The following is a 27,819-nucleotide window of genomic DNA, read 5'->3' as shown; positions in this document are numbered from 1 at the left end:
GTTAGCAAACTTCTTACTGCTCCTGTTTTGTTTCTGAAAACTCTGGTTATCAAATCCCCACGTCCACAGCCACTTTGAAATTAACTTGTTTTTACTATTTTGTACTTAATAATATAAGTTTGGATACAAAAATCAATGAATAATCTTCTTAAACCAAGGATAATGTTCTAAAGGAATATAAACAAAACTGAGAAAGGTTGTCACATGGGCAAGAGATAAAATAGACCAGATAGAATATAGACATGGCTTTTGAAAGCCATGCCAGAAACTCACCTGAGGGTTTAATATTTACCAAGTACTTCAGTTTTTAAACTTAAATCTTTTTCAAACTGTTTGACTCAAATGAAGAAACTCTGTAACATACGGCAATGAAATCGTAGTGCCCAGGCCAAAATTTGGCCTAGGTATAATTGTTTGGCCAATGAAACAATTTTAATAAAATATTTACATTACTACTACTTACACTGAATTTGGAAATCTCATTCCAGGAAATTTAGCCAATGTTAAAGAAAATAATTTTTAAAGATAATTACTCCTTTTAACATCCAGTTAAATTTATTTGCCAACATTTATTTACTTGAAAAAGACACTTGTTTCGACTATTTTATGGTGGCAGTAAAAGGAATTGGTGTGTAACCAGTTTTTCAATTTTTTTTTGTAATGTTGATTGAGAAAGAAAGACCAACTTTATTTGTTTGAGCTTTGACTTACTGGCTTTAGCCTACCACACTTGCAATGATTTCATAAGGAAACAACTTTAAATACCTATATCATCATGTTAATGCCAATGAAATAATCTTGAAATATTTCGTTTTTAACAAGACAAAATCTCCCATATCTTTCCAAGAGTAAAGACTTGATTCCACTCAGGTTGTTTTTCCAGAAAGACAACTAATTTGAAATCTTCTGAAGTTTACTATCTGAAACTACTTTTGATTACATAGAAAACACACAAGTTTTTTTGTAGAAAGCGCAATATATTAGAGACTTTTAAAAATTAGCTGTTAAAAGCAATGAGAGTAATAAAAACGCCATAGGTTGGACAAAGTAAATCATAACTTTAAAGATCAACCATGGATTACTTGTGATCAGGGGTATCTAATTTTGTTTTTCCCATTTTGGTAGGGTTTAAAAATGGAACACAAGTGCTTTACTAATCTTAGAAACAAAAAACTCAGGAACATATTTACAAGGTAATAAAGAAAGTTCCTATATTTCACTTATTTGGATAACATTTTTTTGGTTCAACCATATTAAACTGTAAAAAGTAACTAACCACCTATCGGAATTTTTGCAAAGTAAAATCAATTCCATTTGTAGGTTGTAGAGCATCAGTGAAAAGTCCCTGCCCCTCAGGGTGTCGAGCAGTTCACAGGAAACTGTCATCATTCATGAGAAAAACTTCTTACAATGGTTAAAGACACATCATCAGTCAGTCAATTGTACATTTTCCTAAACAGATAGCAGTCTACACAAATTACATTCAAAAAAGACTTAATCAAACTGATTCAATCTCTTGTGTACACATGTGCACACACACACATGCCCTGTTTTTCGCCATGGAATCCATATAAAACAAGGACCAAAATCTCTTTGAAATTTGTATTTTTTCTTCAGTATTCATGCATACCTGGTTCTGCAAATTAAACTTGAAGCAAACTCTGAAAGATAGTGATGACTATACGAAAGGCAAGAGGCATGAATTCCGAGGTGAATTTCAAATTTGTCTCCTCTAACACAACTCATTCACAAACGAAAAAGCAAGTGACGTCCTTTTTAGTGCACCATTTAAAGATGTGGAAACAGTAATGGTTGTCATGATTGTTTTATTTTCTATGTCATAAGAGTAGCTCTAAAAATAGCCTGATGATTCACATACCTAGCTAATAGGCAAAGCACACTTCATAAATGTCTGACAAATTTTAAACTGCTGGCACTGCAGCACTGGGCTGGGCTATGCATAAGATCGTCAAGGTCAACTTCGCTGTGTCGGATCTGTTGGCTTTTACTGTTTTTCTCCTGGTGACATTTAAGCAGATGGCACATAACTTCTTTAATGTTAAGCTAATCTGTCGGGATAAGGGGATACTGAGTTGTATGTGTGTACATAAATGACTTTATAGAGTATATACAGCCATTAAAAAGTTATATGGGGCAATACAGTTTAAACTTTTAAACTTCTGCTTACAGATAATCTTCACTCATGGTATAATTTATTTGCTTAAAGGTAAACTATGGCCTACTGATACTACATATTATATTAAAGATGATAGAACATTATCGATCTAGAAGGAGAATTAATCAAGTTACAAATCTTACGGTCAGATGGATCAAGGTCGATGGAGTTTTGTTCCACACTTGAGGATGAACTTGAGTTCTTGCCCAGGGTCTTTATTTGCAGTCCAGCACGAGCGCTAGACTAGCTAGGCTTCAATTCACACGGTATTATTTTACTGTTTCCAAGTTTGGAATAATTTTGATCCACACTCAAGCTGTCTTGATATCGTCAGCATGGGCCTGTTTCCTAAAAGTCTCATTTTCCAATCCATTTTGCCTCACATACAACTGTACTTCACATTCAACCCTAATAATTTCATGACGAAGTCTCCAGATTATGTCTAGTTGACTAATCAATGGTGGAGTCTAAAATCTCAAATGCCATTTTGAAGAAGTGTAGAGTAAATAATTTTAGTAATCTGTAACACAGCTGCATGCAGTGTGTACTGTATTATAACAGCACCAAACCCTTTATAGAAACCAAGTACTCCTTCCTCCTGCTTTATAGTATTGATACAGTCTCTCATCCCCTCGTACTGTGTATTAATTGGAAGCACTTCATAGCCAAGGTCTGTATTGTCAATTATGGTGCGTGTTCCTTGAATGTGAAGGCGGTGCAAAACGGTTTCCAGTGGGTAAAGTATCACGTCAGAGCAAAGACTGGCAGCAAAGTTAGCAATCAGTTCTGGAAAATAGGCATCCAACATACTTTGAACAGAGCTAGTGCTCTCAGCCAGGTGGCTGTTATAAGTCTTTCTCTTCAAAATTAGTAGGACAAACTTCTGAATGATGGAACTGATGATGTAATGAAGAACTCCATGCAGCACCGTAGGGAAGATCAGGGAAAGAAGCGGGAGTAGCCGTTTACTATGAGGCACTCCCATACCTATCACTCTTCCAACTCCTTCTTTAACACATTCCAAAATTCCAGCATTATCTCGAATTATCTCACTCTGAAATCAAAACGATAAAATGAGTACAATTTAACATCTACCTATTTTCAAACATACACAAAATACTTCATAGGACACCTTTAAATCCAAATTTACTGATGAAAATGAGAAAACATCAATGGTTTCCAGTCTTGAAATGCTATTTAGGTGTTAGAATCTGCTTCCAAATGAAATCTCATAAAACTAATGGCAGTGAAGTTGGGAGAAAGAGAGACAGAACTAACTGGGTAGAAAGAGAGACAGAACTAGATTCCCTACTCTCCAGAAGTTTCTTAAAACCAAACTGAAAACGAACTATTATGATGTCTTAGGAGGCCAGATAGTGCTTAACATGGATTTGAATCTGGTCTCTATTATATACCGATCATAAACATTTCCCTTAAGTTTTTCCTGTCAGCTTATCTTCTATAAAAATGGGATTAGTGTTATTTACCTTTGGTGTCAGAGAATGCCAGAGAGATGTTGACTTGAGTTTTATTGACTATGCAAAGGCGTTCCACTGAGTGGTTGCCAACAAACCCTGGTAACATCATGTAGAATGGGAATTCCAGGTCAGTTAATTATGCGCATGTGGGTCCTGTAGATCGCTCAAAAGGCTACTGCAAGGCTTAAAATCAGTACAGGTGTGTGACAGTGTTACAGCTGCTCATCATACTAATTCAATCTGTATACTGAACAAATAGTCTGAGAGGCTGGAACACATGAAGAATGAGGCATGAGTACTGAAGGAAAGCTCTTTACCAATCTGAGATATGTACATGACACAATCTTGATTGCTAGAAGTGAAGAAGACTTGAAGCATTTACTGGTGAAGATCCAAGATTAAAGCCTTCAGTATGGACTACAACTCAATGAAGAGAAAACCAAAATTCTCACTACTGGACCAATAGACAACCCCATCACAGAGAAAACAGGTTGAACTTGTCAATGACATCATCTTACTTGGATCCACAACCTCAGAGAAGCAACAGTCCAGAAACCAAATGATGTACCACATTGGCAAATCTGTGGCACAAGCCCTCCTTAAAGTGTTAAGAGCCAAGGGGTCACTTTTAGAACGAAGGTGTGCCTGACCCAAGACACAGAATTTGCAATCATGTCATATGCATGTTAAAGCTCAAGGAGAAAGAAAACAGTTTGAAAAATAAGATGAAATCACATGTACAGATATGTTTGACACAATGGATCGATGTATGGATTGTGATACGAGCTGTAAGAGCCTCCAATTAAAAAAAAAAGCTGGAAAATGAACAAAGACCAGAAAAGTTAGTTACTGGATGTATTTGAATTAGAAATATTTCAAAATATTCAGACGAATGAGTCTGTCTTAGGAGCACATGCAGCATTTTCCTTAGGAGGACACTGCGGTCTCTTCTTTGTACCCGGGAGGCTAAAAGGTGGGACGATGCCTGGAGAAGGAAGTCATGCTTGGGAGAGCAGATGGTGAGCGAAATTCACCCACTGGCTGCAACAATGGTCTCACATTTAACAACTCGGGGAAGGCTGCCAAGAGACCGGCAATGTTTTGCTCTGTTGTCCCCAGGGTTGCTAGGAATTGGAGCCAGCTCCGTGGTGTAGAACAACGACACCACCTTGTATGTGCACCGTTGTACTCAATTAGAAGATGTCATCACCCCGTAAATATTATACTTACTATGACTTATTAAGACCTATCATGGTTGTCTTTTTTATTAATATAGACATTATAAAAAGAAACAGTGGAAATATTGAAATGTCAAATGAAGTAACACCTAAAGTTTACCTATAGGAACTCAAGAGCACATTTGAACTTGCAGAAGAAAAATTCTGTAAATAAGGATTAGATGATCAAAATTATTGAGTCTGATGAGCAAAATGAAAAGAAAAAAAAGGAGCTGTGGGACACATAAAGTTGCCAAGAGTTGGAAAGGGCCAAATTGTAACCAACAGCACCAATTAGGCAAAATAACACACTTGTCACCGGAGTCCCAGAAGTACAGGGGGAAAAAAAGTGAAGAAATTATGGAGGAGCAGTTTTAAATTTATGGAATACATTAAGAAGTTAAATGAACCCCAAGTAAGTTGAACACAGAGATCCACAGAGACAAAATATAACCAAACTCTAAAAAAGTAAACATTTTTAATATCTTCAGGCAAATTCCTGAATGCAGCGAGAAGGGAAATGCCACATCTAAGGCCCTTCAACAAGATTCGCTGCTTAAAACCACCTGTCAATCAAGATTTCTACTTCCCATAAAACTGTCTCTCACGAGTTATGCTGAAATTAAGACATTCTCAGACAGACAAAAGTTAAGGAAGTTTGTAATGAGTTGGTCGATACTGTAGTAAATTCTAAATGTAATGATAATGAATTTGTTTCTTCACTTAGGACTCAAAAGATTTTTAGACAGTAATAATTATATTTTGTGTCAACCCAGTTGGGCCCGGATTCTCAGTGATTTGACTGGTTAATACCTAATTATCTTTCACTGCCTGACCTAACAAAATTCAATCACAGTCAATCAGATAAAAGAAGATTCGGGTGGGATGTAACACCCTTACTAAGGTTACAGCACTGATGCTGTTTCCTTGCGGGTCTGGTCAGCTTCCTACGGAAGTGGATGCCGTCGAAAAGCTTGCTTCTTTGCTGGGTCTAGATCCTGCATTCATCTCATTGACCTGCTGATCCTTGGAGTCTTCAGTAGCCTGCCAATGTGACCTGCCAGCCTTGGATTCATTCACTTCTGCAGCCACAGACCTGACCTGCTGTCCTTAGATTCATTCATTCATTTCTGAAGCCACCAACCTGTCATCTTTTTGCTGATCTTGGGTTCATCAGCCACCACAGCTATTCAAATCAGGAGAAACCCTTGTAGTGACATCTAACTGATGGACTTAGAACTTGCCTGCTTCTACAACACTGTAAGCCATTTCCTTGATATAGATATATTTCTCTCTCTCTACCTATATGTTAGAACACTTGGTGGCATAGTGGGTTTCATGTTGGGCTGCTAATCACAAAACCAGTAGTTTAAACCTACAAGTCACTCTGCAGGGGAAACATGAAGCTTTCTGCTCTCGTTAAGATTTTTAGCCCTGGAAACCCACAGGGGCCATTCTGCTCTCTCCACAGGGTCACTAGAAGTCGATGTCATGAGATTGAGTTTGTTTCTTTTACACACACTTGTAAGCATCACTAGTTTTGCTTCTCTAGTGAACCCAAGAACACATAGAGAAAAGAAATTTTCAATACAGGTTTTCTCATGGGCAAATGTAAGAGACAGTTTTATGGTATTTTGGATTTTTTTGGTACTTATGTCCTACATGATTCTAAAAGGCAAAGTCAGACACAATAGAATGTGTTTTATATGTATAGAAATATATAATACATACACATACACACATGTAATATATAATATATATTTATATGTATAAAATATACACAAAATATTCAGAAAGGCAAACGCATAGAGACCAAGTTTTTCATGGTTAATAGAGTTGGGTGAGATAAACAAAAGCAGTATTATTGCTTAAAAGGCACTGAGTTTCTTTTAAGAATGATAGAGAAACTTGGAGAGTGGTAATGCTTATATAACATGGTGAGCCCAATTAGTGTTACTAAACTACATACATAAAAATGTTGAAATGGTAAATATTTTGTCACATATACTTTATTTAAAAAATATAACAGAAAACTAAAGTTTAGAGTTTTAAGTTAAAATAACAATAATGCCATTAATAGAAAAGGAAACACAGTTTTAAAGGGGGCTTATTTTTCAGAAAAATGAGATTGTTCATACACATTGAGTTTGAGATGAAGATGGATTTCATTCATTTGAAAAGTTTAAAGGATTCATGAGAATAAGTTAGCTTCCCAGAAGGGTGAGAATAGAATAAAACTAGGGTCAAGGATTGAGCCTAATGATACAGTAAGAGAAATGACTACCGAAAGAGGAGGAGGATATTCAAGCATTTGGGGATGGTAGGGAGCGGGCGTGCTGGATATTTCGAGAGAAAATAAAAGAAGGGACAAAACCTGGCATAGTAATATAAATTGGGTTAAAAACAAACATATAAAAAAATCAACCTACTATAATAGAGAAGTAGCCATTTTATATAAATAGTTTAATTTTCATATGCTAGTTATTAAATTGACATTTCCATTCTATGGACAAAGCTACAGATTTTTAAATTTTATGTAATTCACTCAAAGTCATAAATCTAAGAAGTAGAGAAATGAAATTCTTATATTAGTCTCTTATTTTCCTATGAAAACATGCTGCTTACTTTCTTTAATAAGTTATTTTCCATTTTCTCTGTCTATAAGAGGATCTGTCATAGTGTTAGCTCTGTAACCTCTAGAGTACATGAAGGTTAGAAACTATTTTCCAATATATAGATACATACAATACAAGGGGAAAAGAAATCTGCCAGTGTATTTGGGTAGCAAGAACTTAATGAATTTATTAAAAAACAGTAACCATAAATTTTAAAATGTGATCAGAAGAGAAAGTAGTGAAAAAGAGCAATTAGAAGACTATAGGCCAGTCCAGCAGAGTTTTGTCCAAAAAAATAACAGATTATATATATATATATATATATACACACACATATTAATGTTATATAGGTGTTAATGTAAGCATGAATAAGCAACATAAGCCTAGGAAGGGCTTGAGAAAGTATGGCACTTAATTCAATGTCCTGAGGCGCCATCATGTGGTCAGAAAGAATATAGTCAGGAGTCCGGGTAGCAGTGTGTTAAACTGCTAGGTGGGCAGTGTGAACTCACCGGCTACTCTTCGGAGATACCCCTGGCAGTCTGATGCTGTAGAGAATTACAGCTTTGGAAGCCCCATGGACCATGTTCTGTGCTATGAGTCTGAGTTAGCGCAACGGCAGTGAGTACGGTTTGGATATTTAGTTTGGCAACACTTACCATGCATATACCATCAAATGTTCATTAAAACGCAAAAACTCGAGGGTAGGGGAGGTAATTGTAAAACAAAAAACAAAAAAAACGCAAAAACTCTCTGGCATCTAGTCCATTCTTCCTCATGGTGGCAGCAGAGGACAGAGTAGAACTGTCCCTGTTGGTTTTTGAGACTAAGTCTACACAGGAGTGTAAAGCCTCGTCTTTCTCCCTCAGAGCTGGCTGGTGGTTTTGAACTGCTGCCTTTCAGTTAGTAGCCTGAAGTGTAACCACTCTGCCACAAGAGCTCCTTTACCAAGGCATATTTATAAAGAACGCTATGAGCAAACTACATATAGAGTCCTCCGCTCATTGCTAGGCTATTCATCTATCATAATTTATGCTCAGGGAATCAGTAATTTATCGTACCAGGATAAGCCACAACCCTTCGAATTGTCCCACAAGGGCCATAAAAAGTTGGAAACTACAGATTCTTCATATTCTGAGAAGTCAGATTCCAGAATGAAAAGTATAGTTGACTATGGAAAGGATAAAGTGTGAAATAAATTTGCACAGATATATACACATCAGCAATGTGTAAAGGATTATTGATACATGTGTGATATCTGAAATGATTTCGCTAAAGTATACTGCCTTAAGTTTTCACTACGCATATACACATAATAAATATACTGACAATTACAAACATACACTTTAAAATAAAAACGACAGTAAAACAACAGCTTACCTGTACGGTCTCAATTAGGCTTGCAGAATAGAAAGGCATTGCTACCATATAAGTTAGGCTGTAGACATTAAAACAAACATCAGTATATAGAAAAAATATTTCATTAACTTTTTAAAGCTCTCTGGTTTTATATAAACATAATTCATATCCATACAAGGATGGTCTTTAAAGCTTTTCTAATGATTAATATATAAAGCATAAAGATATTAATTACAGAGATCTATGACATAGGACACTTTTTTCTTCAACTACAGATGTTGAAAAGATTAATAACAACACAGTCACAGTCTGCAAGGAGAACAGAGTTTACTGCAAAGCAGTAAAATGTGCACTCGTTTAGGATTCACTGTCTGGCCATTTGCCTGCATATAACTTAATGCATTCTATAAATCTAATAACTAAATTAAGCATAAAACTTATTTTCATAACTTGTCTTTCCCCCATGATATTTAGAAAATAATTCAGTTTTGTTCTTATCTTATTATCATTTTTCATCCCCAGATTTCACACCCAGCAGAATGAAGCCAGTCTTCAACGTGAGTAAAGTCCCTTTTATTATTAAAAAACAATATTGTACAGCTTTGCAAAGTTGTTTCCTAACATCAATATTTAAGCATAGTAATCTTTTGTAACTTTGCAAGCCTGCAAAATATAGTTATTTAAAATAATATCAAGGTGGGACTTACCTAACCCTTATGGGCCAGGTCCTGGCAAGTAGTGGTTTTCAAAGTGAACAGAACATCACTAAGAAATAATATGCTGGAGTGTCCCACAGAGGGAGCCCAGCAAGCTGGGGAGTTTCTAATTCACCATCTTCAAAAAAAAATTTAAAAGTGAAGAGTAAAATTTCTAATCACCAAAATGGTCACTGTTGCAAAATGACTAAATGGTTTCAGGACTATATTTTAATATCATTAAGGTTTTGGGATTGCTTATCACCATACAAATAGGTGTGTACCTCTCTAATAATTCAAAACAGTTCAATTAAACTGGAGACCTTTGCTCACTTCCTAAGAACAAAGGAACTTTTAGGTAGTGATTCTAGCCTCGCAAATGACTAAGATTTACTTTGCAGATCACATAGTTGCCTACACTTATTGTCACTTTGTTTTATGACCTGCTACTTCCACAAATACCTTATTGCTTATATTTCCTCCACTATACTTATTTATTAAGATGTCTTTAGTTCTAAAGCTATTCAGAGTTATAGACATTTTCAATAAACCTGTCACTTTGACACTTACGCTTTCAGAAGCAGGTGCTCTCCTATCTGTTTGGGACTCCATTTGTGTGAAACCTCCCTAAAAAGAAAAAATAAACTTAAATAAAACAAAAGCCCATGTTATTTAAAACATCTTGAACCAGCCCAATTTTCAAAAAGAACCAATTTCTAATATTTTCTAATGGTATACATTTTCCTTTCTAGGAAAGAGCTATGTTGGTTTGAAGAGAAAAGTGTTAGAATAAAAATTGACAAAAGTATACTTGATAAGAACAAATGAATACGGATGAAGTAAGAGAAATAAGAGGGTAAAGGAAGAGAAAGAGTAAGAACAATGAGTAACTATGATGCAGAGTAATATTTATGTGAATTCTGTGACCTTAATACACATGTGTACGAAGCACTGTGTATTTCTTACCCTTACAGTGACCTCCTTATTTATGTTTCATGATGGGTTCTGAGAGTTCATAGCTTACCCAAAGCCAACTACTTAGTGGTGGGACTGAGCTCGAACCTATGCTGTATTTAATTTCATTTGCTTAAGATAACCAAGCAGGTATTGTTGCATTCATTTTATTAATGAGAAAATCAGTGAGGCTCAAGAAGGATCACAGAGACATGTTCAAGTAAGACAGCCAAACTGCCAGTTCTGCAATGAAGGTCTAGAATAATGCTCTTCCTGAAATTTAAGTAAGTTACCTTAAACCAAAAAAATCCACAATAAATCCATTGCTGACAGGTCCATTCCAGCTTACAGCAGCTCATAGGTTAGAACTGCCCCCACAGTTTCCAAACATGTACATGAAAGAAAACCGCCACTTGCTTCTCCTGTGCAATTGGCTGGCTGGTTCAAACCACCTTTAGATTACCAGACAACTACAGCACTTAACCACTGTGCCACCAAGGTTCAGTGCTAGGCGACCTCAGACCAGAAAAGAAAGAAGAAAAGGGATGCTAACATAAAGGAAGAGAGAGAGAGAGAATAAATGGAAGGAGAGAATGACAGGAAAGAATGACAAGAGAGGAAAAAAGTAAAGAACAAAGAGATAACACAAGAAAAAAGCAAAGGGATGCAAAGGAATCAGGAGATTGGCTGCCAGCACTTCCACCGTGGTAGCAAAGAAAAGCTGATGCTATTGGTTTTCTATATGAAATAAGTGGATATGACAAACAAAAGACAGCACAGAAAGGAACAAGCATTTCTTATATTCAGAGATAAATTAAAACAAACAAAATCACTAATAATCCAAGTGCCTAAAAAACAAACTCAGTACACTTACATCATGGGTGATCTGTAAACTTCTCAATATTTCTCTAAGATACTGATGTTTTTCTAAGAGTTCAGAGAGCACTCTGGACCAAACTGTACGTATTAACCACACCCCCAAAAAACAAACAGACAAAAACACCCTGAATAATATAGAGGAAATATTGCATGCTTTTGAGTTGGTTCCTACATTATAAAGATCCTGTAATGCAGAGGGGGACTGCCCCATAGGTGTGTGTAAGCTGTCATCTTTAAAGGAGTAGACTGCAAGATCTTTTCTCCTGAGAAGTAGCTTGTGTAGGTTTGAATCATTGACCTTTTTATTTAGCAGTCGGGCGCTTAACCAATTACACCACCACATTTATAGCTTAGCCTAAAACCAAAATGGAGCGCCCATTTTACTGACAGCGACCATACATGTTTTACAAAACATGTTGGCAAGGCTATGCCTTCTCAAGTCCTCACAGAGAGTATCATCACATTGTGAGAATTTACAGCATGAAGACCATGGGCACATGTATCTGTGACTTGAACTTCTTTTTAAGAACGTTAATGTAACCTCACCCCAGAAGGATTTATTTCAAAGAACGGCATTGGATTTGCAGGTCCTGGAGAGGGACATATCTGATCGGAGCACAGATGAAGGGGGAGGAGGAGAGTGGAGCACATCCTGGCCCGCCAGGCCCTGATGACGATGTTCCCGATTAGAACAGCCAGTCGACAGAGACTAACATATGGCCGGCCCCACTATGAGACATGATGTCCTTCACTGACCTATAGCCCTACAGGGGACGATACCAGAGACACAGCGTGGGAACTGCGCCCGATCTGATCCCACCACACCGAGGCAAAACACTAAGGGGGCAAGGGAACAGAGAGGCAAGGTCCCCAGGGAATGCTGAAGGTGGACTTTGGGGCCAGGGTGTGGTGCCCCAACAGACTGGACTGGAAAACACTCCTAAAAGCCAACAAACAGTCCTTTGACTAACTACAAGCTTTTCTTTCTTGTTGTGTTTTGTTTTGGGTTTTTTTTTGGCATTGGTTTGTTGTTGTTGTATATTGTTGCTTGGTTTTGCTCTGTCTTGTTTTGGTGCATGTTAATATCTTAGGTCTGTCTAATTAAGATAGGCTAGATGAACAATCTGGAGGAGAAAACAACAGGATGGACAGTTCTGGAGGGACATGGGAGAGGGAGAGATGGGAGGAAAAGTAGTGGTGTTAACAAACCCAGGGACCAGGGAACAAGTGATCCATATTGGTGGTAAGGTGGGTGTAGAAGGCCTGGTAGGGTGTGATCAAGGGTAAAGTAACAAAGAGGAAGTACTGAAACCCAAATGAAGACTGAGCACGATAGTAGGACAAGAGGAAAGTCAAAGGAAATAGAGGAAAGAACTAGGAGGCAAAGGGCATTTATAGAGGTTTAACTAAAGGCATGTACATATGCAAATAAATTCATATATGAGGATGGGGAAATAGATCTATGTGCATATATTTATAGGTTTAGTATTAAGGTAGCAGAAGGACATTGGGCCTCCACTCAAATACTCCCTCAATGCAAGAACACTTTATTCTATTAAGTTGGCATTCTATGATGCTCACCTTCCTGACACAACTGCTGAAGACAAAGCTGGTGAATACGCAAATGTGGTGAAGAAAGCGGATGGTGCCCGATTATCAAAAGATATGGTGTCTTGGGGCTTGAAGGTGAACAAGCGGCCATGTAGCTCAGAAGCAACAAGGCCCACATGGAAGAAACACACCAGCCTGTGTGATCACCAGGTGTTGAAGGGAATCAGGTTATCAGGCATCATAAGAACAAATAATCTTATCATAGTGAATGAGGTGGGGAGTGCGGAGTGGAGACCCAAAGCCTATTTGTAGGCCCCTGGACATCCCCTTCCAGAAGGGTCTCGGGGAGGAGACTAGCCAGTTAGGGTGCGATGTAGCAACGATGAAACAAACAACTTTCCTTTAGTTCCTAAATGATTCTTCCTCCCCCATTACCATAATCCCAATTCTACCTTACAAATCTGGCTAGACCAGAGGATGGACACTGGTACAGATAGGAACTGGAAACACAGGGAATCCAGGGCAGATGACCCCTTCAGGACCAGTGGTGTGAGTGGTGATACTGTGAGAGTAGAGGGAGGGTGGGTTGGAAAGGGGGTACTGATTACAAGCATCTACATGTGACCCCCCTCCTGGGGGATAAAAAACAGAAAAGTGGGTGAAGGGAGATGTTGAACAGGGCAAGATATGACAAAATAATTTATAAATTATCAAGGGTTCATGAGGGAGTGAGGAGGGAGGGGTAAAATGAGGAGCTGGTGCCAGGGGCTTAGGTGGAGAGCAAATGTTTTGAGAATGATGAGGGCAATGAATGTACAAATGTGCTTTACACAACTGATGTATGTATGGATTGTGATAAGAGTTGTATGAGCCCCTGATAAACGATTAAAAGAAACAGGAAAAAAAAACTTGAATGCAGAATTAATGACTACTGCCAATTCTAAGGTACAAGAGGGAAAAATGAGATTCACAACCACGTTAGAAAGAAAGAAAGAAAGAAAGAAAGAAAGAAAGAAAGAAAGAAAGAAAGAAAGAAAGGAACCATACCCCGCTCATTGTGCTTCTTTTGTCTGCTACCTATTTCTTTGGGATTAGGAGGAAACAGGGCAACAGCTTTCAGGCACCTTTAAATGCTTTAAGAAAGAGGGGATTTGTGAGAGGAATGGGGTAAGAAAGAGGGTATTTGTAAAAACTTATTTGAGCTTAAAACTTCCTACATTTCATTATGAAATACCAAAACATGAAAAACAAAGATGCCCTATTATTTTCACAAGGAAAAAGTGGTCTTTCAAAAGGCAACAAAATTTAAGAAAACTAATTGCAATACCTTACTTTTCTTAAATATTCACTCAAATAATTAAAATACACATATTCATATGAACTCAACACAGGAAAGCACAGAATTACAAAATAACTTTTTCTAAACTGTCATTTACCTACCATTGCCTCTAAACTTCACATGCTCAAATAATTTATTAAAAATGTATCCTACAGAAACAGTAAGTTTCACAATGATCTTCATATCACCGAAGCAGAGGATGTTTTGAAGTGTGCACCTCCTTTCAGGCGTCAAGCACCAGCATCCCACCTTCAAGAGGTGCTCTTTCTGGTATCATGTTGCTATATGCTGGGGAGTCAGTTCCGACTGACCGCAACCACGTGTACAACAACAGAATGAAACACTCCCCAGCCCGGTGCCATCCTTACAATTATTCTTTAAGTTGAGCTCACTGTTGCTGCTACTGTGTCCATTCATCTTGTCCAGGGCTTTCTCTGTCACTGCCCCTCTGCTTTACCGAGCATGACGTCCTTCTCCAGGGACTGCTCTCTCCTGACAACAGGTCCAAAGGATGTGAGAGGGAGTCTTGCCATCCTTGCCTCTACGGACGCACTTCTTCAGAGACAAATGTGTTTGTCCTTTTAGTGTTTTTTCACGAGCACCATAATTCAAATGCAACGGTTCTTCTTCGGTCTTCCTTATTCGTTTGCTTGTTTTTTTAAACAATTTTATTGGCATATAATTCACACATCTTACAATTCAATAGTCCAATCATATTAGGAAGAGTTGTACAATCATAACCACAATCAATTTCAGTACATTTTCTTCATTCTTATACTCACTGTTCTTAGCTTACTGTCCCCCAGGGTCTTCCTTCTCCATGTCCAACTTCACATGCATTTGAGGCCATGGAAAACCCCATGGCTTGGGTCAAGTGCACCTTAGTCCTCAAAGTAACAGCCTTGCTTTTCAGCACTATAAGAAGTCTGGTGCAGCCGATGTGCCCAATTCAATGTATTCTTTATTTCTTGATGCTGCCTCCAGGAGCACTGGTTGTGGGTACAAGCAAGGTGCACTCCTTGACAACTTCAATCTCGTTCTGTTACCATGATGTGACCTACTGGTCCAGTTGTGAGAATCGTTGTTTTCTTTACATTGAGTGGCAATCTGTATTCTACTCCCTCACATTGTGTTGGTTTCTCTCCTTTCTCTGATCTATTTTTCTGACTTCTTATAGGATCATCTTCCTTAACCCAGAAATCTTAATACTTCAGTCCTCTTATAATTCTATGCATGCTAAAATCCTCTAATCAATCTAAGAAATAGCTTCACAATTTAAAAAATGTATTATCTTCAGTTTAGACTTCTCTATATGCAAAGCTCATAAATTGTCTACTGACAACTCTACCCCACTAAGGCAAAGTATCTGAAAATGAGCCCATCATATGTACATGTTCAGGTTCTCAGTGTTCCCTACTTAAGGACTGCTAACCGAATTGGAGACAGATTTCACATTAAACTTAAGTAGAATGTGTTTAAGTAGGTAAATTCAGAGAAGCCTTTTGGAGAAATAGACACTAGGAGAAAAATGGAGATGTTCAAAAGGCACAATAACAAGCAAAGTTCAATCCAATGACTTCAGAGACTCAACTACAAAGGTAGCCTTGGCTGTGGGACTCTTATATTAATGATATGAGGCAAGTTACAAGTAAATTAAGCAAAAGATAATTCAGGATGGAGCAAAACATACTCCATTCAATTTGCTTCACTGGAGGAAGGTCATAGGAAGTGCTGGGCTATGGGAAATATCTCATGCTAAATGGCACCTACACAAATTAATGATTCCAATCCTACTCACAACCTTTTATTCTATGAAACAGTTCTTTCATATAATCCCTGTAAGTTGGCATGTCTGTTACACATGGTTGTGACTGTTCTAAACATGTATGGAATTTCCTCTTATGCATTTCTACTACAATCCCACTACTATCATCCCTGATAATCCTTTCACCAAATGTCTTTGTAGCCTATTCACAGAAAAAAGACACACAAGGAATCTCCCTAACTTCTCTACCCTCTCCCTCCAAATGTACTTCTAATTCTAAATGTTTGGGGTTTTATTTTGCATTCTAAGACACTATTTTCTTAAATCTTACTGCTCTTTTAAAATCTGTTTTGTGGGCATCTCTTACTATCCCCTTCAACCACTACCAGACAGACACACACACACAGCCCTACTGACAACTCAGGCCCAGTGACTCATTCGCTCAAGGTGTTGGTTATGTCTAGGAAATTTTCATAACTTTGCCCACTGAATGCTCAACCACTTTTTCCATATAGACCTTTATAGCAAAGGTATACTCTCTCTTCTTAGGTGACTTCATACATCCCAGTGTTTCAACTACTTCTTCAATATCACAACAATCAAAACTTTATCTCCAGATTCAAACTTTCTCTAAGAGTTTGGATCCTTATTAGACATACCCCCTTTCTATGTCTTGCTTAAATCTTAAACTTTGCTTAGTAAAAGATAAATCCTTTTTCTTCTTCACTCTACTTGTTTATTCTTGTGCCTAACCTTTTCAACATAGTCAACGTTTTCTAATCTAGATGATTTGGTCACTGTTGACAAGTACATGTAAATGGAGGAATGGTTGATGTCAAGGATTTCTCTTGCTTGGATCCACCATCAATGCTCAGGAAGCAGCAGGCAAGAGATCAGATGACATTTGGATAAATTTTCCAGAGCAGACCTCGTAGAGTGCTGAAAATCAAGGATGTTAACTTGGGGACTAAGGCATGCCTGACCCAAGCCATGGTATTTTCAACAGCCTCATCTGAGACACAAAGTAAGAGGACCACAGAGGAATTGATACGATGTTGGTGAGGAATATTCAAAATGGCATGGCTGCCAGAAGAACCAACATCTGTCTTGGCAGAAGTATAGCCAGAATGCTCCTTAGAGATAAGGATGGTGAGAATTTGTCTCAAGTACTTTGGACATGTTATCAGGAGAGACCAGTCTCTGGAGAAGGACATCATGGTTGGCAACGTGGAGGAGCAGTGAAAATGAGGAAGGCCCTCAACAAGATGCCGCAGTGGCTCCGACAATGGGCTCACAGGTAACAATTGTGAGGATGGCAGAGGACTAAGGGCGGTGTTTCACTCTGTTGTATGCAGGGTCACTACTAGTCAGAACTGATTTAAAAGCACCACTACCATGCACTGTATCATTAATTATCGTCATTTTTACTTCGGAAATCTCTATTGATTTTACTCTTTACGATTCATTCTGTATTTCAGGCACTTTTTAGTCGAGCTCTAATTTTACCTTGGCAAAGGTGTAAATTCACTGATGATGCCTTCTGCTCCAAGTGTTACTCCCTGGACAATAAATGTACTTCCCATTCCTTTCCATAGGGCTTTTGGTCCCTAAAGAAACAAAATGTATTGTTATTTCGATTAACTCCCAGTAGGAAATACAAAAACCTAAAACGTTTGATACTGAACGTTCAACAATACTTTCCTAGAAGCAATTCTTCAAACACTCTGCTAACAGAAAACTACAACTAAATAATTTAGTTTACTACTTTGAAATTTGTTAGGTAAACACTAATTAACTCCAACTACGGCTTGAGTTGTGGCTTCTCTCAGAACGTATGTCTGTACATTCAATTCCCTACTAGTCTGTTCCTAAAGATGATCATCTGTTGTTTTAAGCCATGAATCATGGGGACCATGTCCAATGCAAAGAAATTCTGCCCTGTCCTACACCATCCCCATGATTAGTTCAAACTGTTGTGATCCAGGGGTTCCTATTAGCCAAATTTTAGCAGAAGATCACTAAACATTTTTTTCCTAGTCTGCTCTAATCTGGAAGCTCCCTGAAACCCATTCAGCATCACAGTCACACACAATTCACCATCAACAAACGGGTAATGGTTGTACTTGAGGTGCACTAGCCTGAACTGAGACTGGGCCACCCTCATAAAGGCGAGAACTCTACCATTGAACCACCAATGCTTCTAGAATGGTCCTTGGGTATCTCAAATTTTATATATGCATAGAAAGAAATCATACTTCCTCTCACTCCCTATACTGATTCTCTCCTCCTCTGCTGTATTTCCTATGTAGACAGCAGCTTCTTCATCCCAGTGTCTAAATCATGTATCCAGGTGACATGTTTTTCTCACTATATCTAATCAGTCACCAAATTCTATCATTTATACTCCCTAAATATCTTAACCCACCCCCCCCCCCGCCCGCCTTTTCCTCATTCTTAAATCAACACTTTACACCAATCTGACAACAGTCGCACTGTGTGTAGGCTTGCCCCTCTCCAAAGTCTCATCAGTGCTATGCCTGTTCTCTATGTGCTTAACCAATAACATCACAAAAGGGTTTCAAGAGAAAAAGCTGTCTCCTTCACACCCCAGTCCTCTAACAGCAGTTTATCCTTTATCTTCCCGAGATAGTCCCCATGTTTACAAGTTTATCTCTGTATCAGTGGGCAGATAAAGGTTTTTGCTTATGTTTTACAAGTGGTGGCTAGTTAACAGGATATGTACTATCACGAACCATAACAAATATCCCAGAGAATATGCCATATCAGCAAACCAAGTTAGCTTCCTATTTTTAACATCCACATGGAGTTTCACTATATAATCATACTGTAACTTATTTTACAAATACCCTACTAATGAACATTCATTTATCTTCAACTTTCTTATTATAAACAATACCACAATGACACCTTCCATATTCATATTTCTAAGCTATCTACATAGTCTAAGTTTTCTATGCACACCCACATCCACACCCCTATGTAGAATGAGGTCCCAAGAAATGGAATGAATAAACCCAAGGATACTCAAATAACAAACAAGTTCACTGCCATCGAGTTGATTCCACCTCACACCAACTGTATCGGCAAGGGGACCTGCGGGTGGGAATAAAGCCTCCTCCTTCTCCCCTGGAGTGGCCGGTAGATTCCAACTGCGATCTTGAGGTTAGCTGCCTCATGAGGACCCACAGCGCCCAAGGGCTCCTTACCAAAGGATGCGTACAATTTAAATCTTGATAGATACTGACAAGCAACCCAACTGTTTCAAGACACTTGATCACTGCTAAAAAAAAAAAATCCCTAAGATTTTCTCAGTTTAAGATCAATTGTGAAGTGTTTAGAATGTCCTTTACAATCTGGATCTTGCTTCCTTTTCTAGTTCCATGTCTCCACTATTCAACCACAGGATTTCATTGCATGCCAATCCTAGTTTTTAGAACTTAATGCTCTCTTATACCCTCCTACAAACACCTTTTTCTACCTTCATCATGGAAAGATACCCTCCTTGACAAGGAAATAGCTTGTGTCCTATCTTCTCCAAGTTTTTTCCTAATCACATTTTGTGCCTAATTGTGGTTTTGAAAAGGTGTCCTCCCCATACTCTAATAACTTGTATTTATCTTATTGAACCATAATCTTCTGTTTCAGATTTTGTCTCCAGGATTAACTTTTAAGCCTCCTCAAAGCAGACTGATGATCTTACCTGCTTGCTTTGCTCTCAAAGCCTAGTAGACCACTTTGCAATTTTCAGCAAACAAACTAAATATAATTTGGGAAGATTCATAAAATGTCATAGACTACATTATATTTAGAAAAAGAATCAAGATATTTTATTAAAGTAATTATTCTTGCTCTATTACTAAGTCCAGAAAACATTAAAATATAACTGTAATGTAATCTCTACACTGACTCTCACCTGAGTTTTGTTGAAACTGTACATAATATTGATGACTGTAAACGGAGTGAGGTGATAGTTGTGAGCATGGTAATTAACCTGAAAGAAGATATTCCAGAATTATTTTTTGACTCAGTTGTGAAGAAATAACACAGCTAAAAACGTTATACAGAATCATGGCACAAACAAGTTATATTCCAAAGTCAGTATATATTACATATGCAAAAAAATACTCTTGAAAGTGTACCCATTACAAATACAGTCTGCCTGTTACATAAATACAATCTTGAAGATCAGTGTATAACAGTGATGTATGTATAATGTAAAAATAAAAAGGACCTGTCTGATATTTACAATCAGCTAAAACTAGGAATGTATTCAGTGTATCGCAGTGTTCATACTACCTATTACATAAGAATCAAGAACTTAGACAGGAGGGTTGTCTCTCAGTTCGTGCCCAGATGAGGCAGGCATATTTCAAACTACAGGCAGGAATCAAATGATGAATGGTGAAGTCAGTGAAGGGGTCACAGTCAATATTTAATTGAAATACTAAAGTAGAAAATACTATAATATAATGAATTACACATTATAAGGGTATTGATTAATTTTTTTTAATGTAAACATAATCATAATGTAAAATACTGTTCTGAGGAACTTACACTGTCTATGGTATTTAAACGGCTATTTCTCTAAATACACCTATTTTGGGATGCCAAGCATGACAAATTGAGTTCATACAAATTTGTACCTTTTATTTTTTGTCCACCTTTTATTCAGATTTGTATCTTTTATAGCCCTAACAGAAAGCAAGTAATGGGAATTATTTTGTACAGAAGCTTAGTTGTGTTTTAGCAGCATCTACCTCAGGGTGCTCCACTAAGCCCAAGGAACCCTTTTCAGAGGAAATAAAATTTTTATTATTTAAAAAAATTATTATTTTTAATAATACTAAGGCAAACTGCCTTTTCATTTGTGTTGACAATGTCTAGTACAAAACGTGCTGACTGCTTAATATACCATATATACTCTAGTATAAGCCGACCCAAATTAAGCCGAGGCAACTAATTTTACCACCAAAAACTGTGGATACTTATTGACTCATGTATCAGCCTAGGGTAGGAAATGCAGCAGTTACTGGTAAACTTCAAAATAAAAAATAGATACCAATAGACACCAATACATTAACTGAGGCATCAATAGGTTAAATGTTTTTGAATATTTCAAAGTAAAACAGTAAACTAGTTCTTTAAGTGGAAAAGAGGGTCAACAGAAACAATATAGTATCAACAATAACTTTAAAAGTACAAAAACCTTAGCTCAATCAGCAACCAAGCTAAAACACAAGAGTTACAATTCTTCAAAACTGTATTTCTCCTCATCATCTGTGTGTCCAAAGAGAGCTTCAGCTTGAGCTGGTGTGAGGTTATCAGCACCGACACTGTCATCACCACTGAGTTCACAGTCATCCCGTCACTGCTGTCGTTCTCATACAAAGCGCCGTCTTCACTGCCACCCATAGCATTTACTAAGGCCACATTTCTTGAAGGCGCCTTGCACCATGTCTTCTGGAATCTCATCCATGCATCATGAGTCCATTTTGCTATCAATTCTATGTTGGCCTTCAGCAGATTTCTAACTTTTGTCAGCAGGACTTGACCAGATGATATCCATTCATGCCACATCTTTCACACACGGTCTTTGAAAGGTTTATTTAAACACACATGCAGAAGCTGCAATACATATGTAAGCCTACCTAAAACAATGGCCAAAGTCATAAGCACAGTCAACACTGAGTCCTGATAGAGGTTAATAAGAAAATAAAAAATAAAATATAACAGACCAGGTACTGTGAATAAACATACTGTATATCCAAGACTAGAGCTATACCGGTACTTGTATTCAGCAATGCCTGGTGGGAGCAAGGGGGCGTGACCAAGCACAGGTAAGACTGTAAACTAGCCTACGTCATTGGTCACAGCCTTGGAGAAGAGCGGGAGAAGGCATTCATCTGACCAGGATGCGGTGCACCGCAGGTACCAGCACACAGACGCTGAAGAGCGGGCGTCCGCAGATGGGTGGGCGAGACCAGAGAACACCCGCCCTGCACCGGAGAACAGGTATGCAGGGACCCTCACTGAAGTATAAGGCAAGGGGGCTTTTTCAGCATAAAAAATGTGCTGAAAAACTCGGCTTAGACATGAGTATATACGGTAAAACAAGCAGCAGTAGAACAGACACTTCAGCATTTTTCACCTCATTTACTCTTCACTCGGGAATGTCCTCGATGAAGCAGTGAAGAATAATAATTTTACAAATTCATGACCCACGTATTTTTAATTATTACTCTGTGTGTTGTATAAGAAAGGAAGATGACTGTCGCCAAGTAAAGCAAGCGTGAGTTGCTAACTGAACTGCTTTTTTCAAGGAATACAGTATTTGCTTGGAAAAAAATAACTGATATAAAAATGGTTTCAGTATTCACACAGGTATTTCCCCTTAACAAGTGGTATTTTGTTAACTAAACTAAAAACAAAAGAAAAAATGGACAGTATTTGTTGCCAATGATAAATCTAAGTTTCGAGCAAAAATTAGGCTTCTAAGAAACCTTCATTCACCATAATACCTCTGCTGGCAAGATTGGTGGGTAGTTTTAATGAAGGTGATTGGCTGGATATTGTATAAACAAAGCCTCGACATTTGAAAGATCCATATAACCTAGGCACTCAGTATTTTCAAATCACCAAGATAGGCGAAAATACAAAAGACCTGATTTAAAATAAAAATTGTATTTACATTATGACTTAACAGATTTGTTATTATTTTTAATGAGTTAAATAAATATACTATAGCTATAGCTATGTCAGGGAGGCTGGATAATAAATACAGAGGCTGATCCTCGCAGCTGGGAGAACAAAGTGGCATCTGCCTCTGTAAAGATTACAGCTTGGCAAGTCCCCAGGGCAGTTCTGTTCTGTCCTGTCCGGTTGCTGTAAGGTGGAACAGACGTGACAGCACTGCTTCTGTTTTTCATAGATGCGTCATACAGCGAAAGTTCTTTGGAGATCTTCAGTAATTGTTGAGATCTTAAAGTGGTCTCGACAACACCAAAAAGTGTAGGACCTAACGTGTTACGGGATTTGGAACGTTACACATGGATAGAGTGGTGTCACGGTCTTCACTATTTATTTTGAGTTCCGTACTTCAAATCAGGGTTGACTCTTATTTTAAATGTTGTAGAAGGCATGTTTATAGACCTGAGTTTATGCGTGGTACCAAGAATGGGAGAGGGAAAAGGGACCAACTAAGTTTCTCATTATGGTGCTGGGAAACTTGACATCGATTAAGGTAACAGTTGTGCAAGCAAATAATATAATTTAAAAAAGAAAAATTACATTTACCTGACATTGACGGCGCAGAACAATGCAAGGATGGGCCAGTACATTTTCTGTAAAAAGGCTATATAAAAATAATTATATATATATATGTATACACACATTTGCGTGATTGTTAGGTATATATATAAAACATTGGCAGAGTTAATTTATAACATATGCATCCAAATTACTCGTGTTTAAAGAATCATGCATGGTTTTGTTTTCCAACCTTAAAGGTAAAAAATAAGGATTAAAAAATATCTAGACATTTTGCAAAAGTAAAGCACCAATGAAAAAAACACTCAATATGAAACAGAAAGCCAGATCTGGAAACTCATAAATGAACAATATACTATGTTGATAACTGCCACATTAAGATGAAACTAGCTCTTTTATGCTTCATGTGGGAGACTCCTTTCGTAAACTGTCCCTTGTAATTTTTTTCAGAGGTCATCCCTGAATAAAGTTCTTATACGCAGTCTTCTGCTCTTCATGAACCCCAGGCTATAAATTTTGGTTATGATATATTTTGCATTAAGTTAGAGGATTTTTAATTACTATTATAACTGAATACTACTCTATGTAGCAAATATTTCTTTCAAAAGCATTCTCTAGAAAATAATTTTAGCCATGGGCTTAAGACACTAGCAGTAATAAATACACACACACATACACACATGCACATACATACACATGTACACACATATGCACATATATATTGAGAACACATCAAATAAAAAAGCCTCAAAGCCTTAGATCTAGACAGTAAGTTGAAAAGAAAAAAACTGGCTTCAGGATAAAGGACAACTTTTATACTCATACTTCATTTCTATTGACAGGGTTAATTTAAACATCCTCAAATTTAAGTATGGAAATAAAGTCTTTATTTTTCTTGTTTAAAACAAAGACAATCATGCTGGTATGAAATGCAAGTCTTGCACAATTCCAATGTTTTGGAACAGACTCACTAAAGATCACAATGAATGTTGAAGATTTTTTTTAAACAAAATATTGATGATCATTAGAAATAAAAATACACATTGCTGATTGTGAGCAAAACCTGGATAGGCTATATGCTCACAATCAGTATTGTGAATTTTTGGCTAAATATCATTTTTTACATTCAAATGTTTAGGAAAAAGGATCACTGCATAAATGCTTTTTGGGGAGGAAAGGAAATTAAAATTATATTGAATTTTATTTTGGGGGGAAACATAGAAGTTATAGTATTTCTTACAGTTACTCTTGATCATAAAATTGAATTAGTCCACTTAATGGAAAAAAAATCAAGTTAAAGATTTAAATAATGAGAGCTAGTCTACAAATTGACTTAATATTTTATCTGCTACTCCAAAGAATCAACCTAAAGGAAGCAATGCTAATAATTTATTATAAATTACAATTACATAAAAATTTTAAATGAAAACAGCTTTAGACTTACCTTGCAAGTCCAATACCGAATCCAGCAAATCTATTTAGCTGTTCTACAATAGAAAGAATAGAATTATTTATAACCAATATTTAAGTTTGGTGACAGCAAGCTGTTCATTGAAAACCCCAGATACCAAACTCAAGTTCTGCTAAGGGCCAGGAAGGTCATCTGACCGCTGTTGGGGCTGGTGATAAACAGCAACCTGTAGACGTTCTAGAGACACAACTGCTCTTCAGCTCTAATTCATGGCCACGCACATGAGAAAGAGTGGGAACCTACAGTTTCTATGCTGTGATTATTTTATGTAAAAGACAGTCCTATTATTTTATAAAAAATGTCCTTTTAAAAATGTGAGCAACTACTTTAAACAGCATTAAAACATTGTGTGAATCAAACATAACATGTCTGGAGATGTTTGCTAAGATGTAAGGGCCACCAATTTTCTTTTTCTGACCGCAAACAATTTTTTTTCCTGTGATGGCCCTGACTGCTACTTACATCAGTAGCTTTACCTCCCATGCTATAAAATTAGCTGTTCACTGCTACTGGTGAAGAGCCTATATGAGAAATCATTTTTTTCTTCACTGTCATCCTGTCAATCTGACTCATGGCTAGTATGTGACCATGTAAGATGGGCCAAAACGGCTCCAATACATTTCCAGACTGTAAATCTTTCAATGAACAGTCTCGTCTTTGTTCCGTGGAGCAACGGATAGGTTTGAACTGGGGACCTTGTGGTTAGCCGGCTAATGTTTAATCCATTGTGTCACCAGAGTTAGAGTGGCAAAACATCACAGCCCCCACCCCCCAAACTCACTGCTATTGAGTCAATTCTGCCTCCGAGCATATTCTTGTAGAGCTGGCTTCAAACTGTGAACCCTGAGGTCAGCAGCCCAAGTAGCCACTGTGCCAGGGCTCCTAGTTCACAGCCCAAAGTGACATTCAATTTCATTGTCTCTATTTCTCTACTTTGACATCAAGTAAAGCCTCGTTATTATCTTAGAGTCAGAATAAGTCTAAGTACGTCCCTGGGAAAACTATCTGATTCCTCCTCACAAATATATAAGCTAGGGGAAAAGGTGCTTTTGTCGATGTAGGGAGTTTTCCTCTGACTTAGTCAGCATTCCCTTTTCCTAATATTTTCGATATTTCCTGAAAGATGTCAGGAAGTTTACTATTATTAATAGTGTAAGTTGCTCAGGTTTCTACCCCCCTTGTTAACATTTACTTGCCTTATAATTACTGCAAATAAAATTAAATCCTGGTTTCATTAAGTTACTCCTCATTGCAACTACCAAAAAATAACTTATAAAAACGAAAGGTTTACAGTCTAAAATGGTAAACAAGTAGCAATTGTATACTAATCTTGAGTTCTTAACGCATCAAATATTTTCAGTATTCTTTTGGAGTAAAAAAGCTAATTGTATGACCTCCTATACATCTTCATTTCTTAAGTAAATGATCTTTTAAAGTCAACTTCTCCCAGTTAACTGAAACTGAATAAATATAAGTTCAAACTCAGAAATGAAAATACAAAGAGGCGGCCATAACTCCCATGTTATGAAGAAAAAATGTTGACAATATTCTAGATCCTTTAGTGCTGCAATCAAATCACTGGCCTTTTTAATCCAAACCCATCTTGAAATTGTTATCAGTGTCTCTAACTCTTTAGTGTAGTTTCTAAACCAGAAGAATAAAGAGGGACTAAACAGGGGGATTTTGGGAATCTGAAAAACAAAACAGCCACAAATTTTCAATTAAAGGGACAAGAGAGGAAACAGATGTTTTATCTTCCAACGTGCCCCGCACCAGCACTTCAACACTGAAAAAAAGTGAGGTATTCTCCTAACGTATAGAAGGGAGAAAGCTAAGCTCTCCCAGAGGTCAAGAATGTCGTCACCCGTTGAGTGCCAGAATTTGAAACCAAGCCCGAGAATGAACAGACAACGCTGCGCTTTCCAGAACCTCAAGCGACGAGGACAACAACTACTAAGTAAACTAACGGTGTCCACCTGTCACAGTGCGTTAGGCCCCCACAGGTCCCAGTCCGCTGCAAGAAACCCAATTTGCCTCCATCGTGACCACGCCACCCAGGCCTGGCTCGGACGGGCTTCTAGGAAGCGCTCCCAGAGCGGACAGCGCGAGGAAGAGGGAGGAGCCTCCGAGGCGAAGGGCGACAGGAGGACGGCGGCTGCGGCCTGTGATAGGCTGAGAAGGGACTGGAGGCGGGACCCTGCGCGCGGCTTCCGGGGTCCGCGAACTGCAGGCCACGGGTCGCCCCGGCGCCCCTCCCCACCGCGTGTGGGACCCCCGGGCCTCACCGCTGCTCTGCGCGCGCACGCCGCCGCCGCCGGGAAAGGGCTCCTCCGCGGGCCCCTCCGGCGGGGTGGGGGCGGCGGGCGCGCCGTAGGGGGGGCTCTTGTCGCCCCAGTGCAGGTTGCGGCTGCCCGGGATGTCCGGGGGGGTGGTCACCCAGTGGCTCAGGTCCGACGCGTAACTGTAGGACCTTGCAGGAAAAGCGCCGCCGCTGAAGCCCTGCTCGTCCCGGGAGCCGCCTCGGTAGCCGAGCCCGTCGAAGCCGTCTGGGCGCCGCGGATGCATCGCGGCCTGGAGCGGGGCAGGCGCGCCCACGCAGGGCCCAGCACCACTGAGGCCACGACTCCTTCAGGCCGCCCGGCTGCCTCTGCTCGGCCGCTGCCCCGTCCGGGCTGTTCTGACAACCGGAAGTCGCCTGGTGAACCTGGAAGTCGCGGGAGCACGTGACCGTGGCCTTTTCCGGTGGTCGTTAGAGGCTCGGTTGTTAGGGCGACGCGGCTGGCAGCCACTGCGAACTTAACTTTTATCGCGTTTAGGGAGAAGGTAGGACCATGGCTGCAGGGTTAGTGGCACACCTATTGAAGAGATACCCACGAGAGAATTGGTCGGGAGGTACGGCTGTTCTTGTTTGGTATCAGACTCGGCAAGATGCCCGGGGGGCGGGAGAGGCTGTTACCCTGTGGGGGAGGTGTGTGTTTGTGCGTCTTTCGCCGGAGCGAATCACTTGAAATGTCCCACTTTCTTGCCCCTGTC

General features: G+C 38.6%; 2 protein-coding genes across 3 annotated transcripts in view; one reads left to right on the top strand and one right to left on the bottom strand.

The window, feature by feature from the left end:
* SLC25A46 (solute carrier family 25 member 46) lies at nucleotides 1-27,493 on the bottom strand. Its single transcript, XM_075541372.1, has 8 exons — nucleotides 27,072-27,493; nucleotides 24,760-24,802; nucleotides 23,343-23,400; nucleotides 19,963-20,040; nucleotides 17,535-17,635; nucleotides 10,111-10,167; nucleotides 8,867-8,924; nucleotides 1-3,230 (listed from the first exon to the last, which is right to left on the bottom strand). Exons 1-8 carry the CDS (start codon nucleotides 27,349-27,351, stop codon nucleotides 2,652-2,654), a joined length of 1,254 nt encoding a protein of 417 aa, XP_075397487.1. The 5' UTR covers nucleotides 27,352-27,493; the 3' UTR covers nucleotides 1-2,651.
* TMEM232 (transmembrane protein 232) overlaps nucleotides 27,032-27,819 on the top strand; it is a 50,948-nt gene continuing 50,160 nt past the window's right edge. Inside the window, exon 1 of one of the 2 annotated variants that reach the window (XM_075541373.1) lies at nucleotides 27,032-27,609. The gene's annotated coding sequence lies outside the window, so the exon portion shown is untranslated. The remainder of the gene's footprint in view (nucleotides 27,610-27,819) is intronic. The other variant, XR_012782837.1, reaches the window with a different exon arrangement.

This window comes from Tenrec ecaudatus, chromosome 2, assembly GCF_050624435.1.
Source record: "Tenrec ecaudatus isolate mTenEca1 chromosome 2, mTenEca1.hap1, whole genome shotgun sequence".
In the NCBI taxonomy this organism is placed as follows: Eukaryota; Metazoa; Chordata; class Mammalia; order Afrosoricida; family Tenrecidae; genus Tenrec; species Tenrec ecaudatus.
The sequence above is the reverse complement of the archived record's forward strand: the minus strand, read 5'-3'. Positions and strand labels throughout refer to the sequence as shown.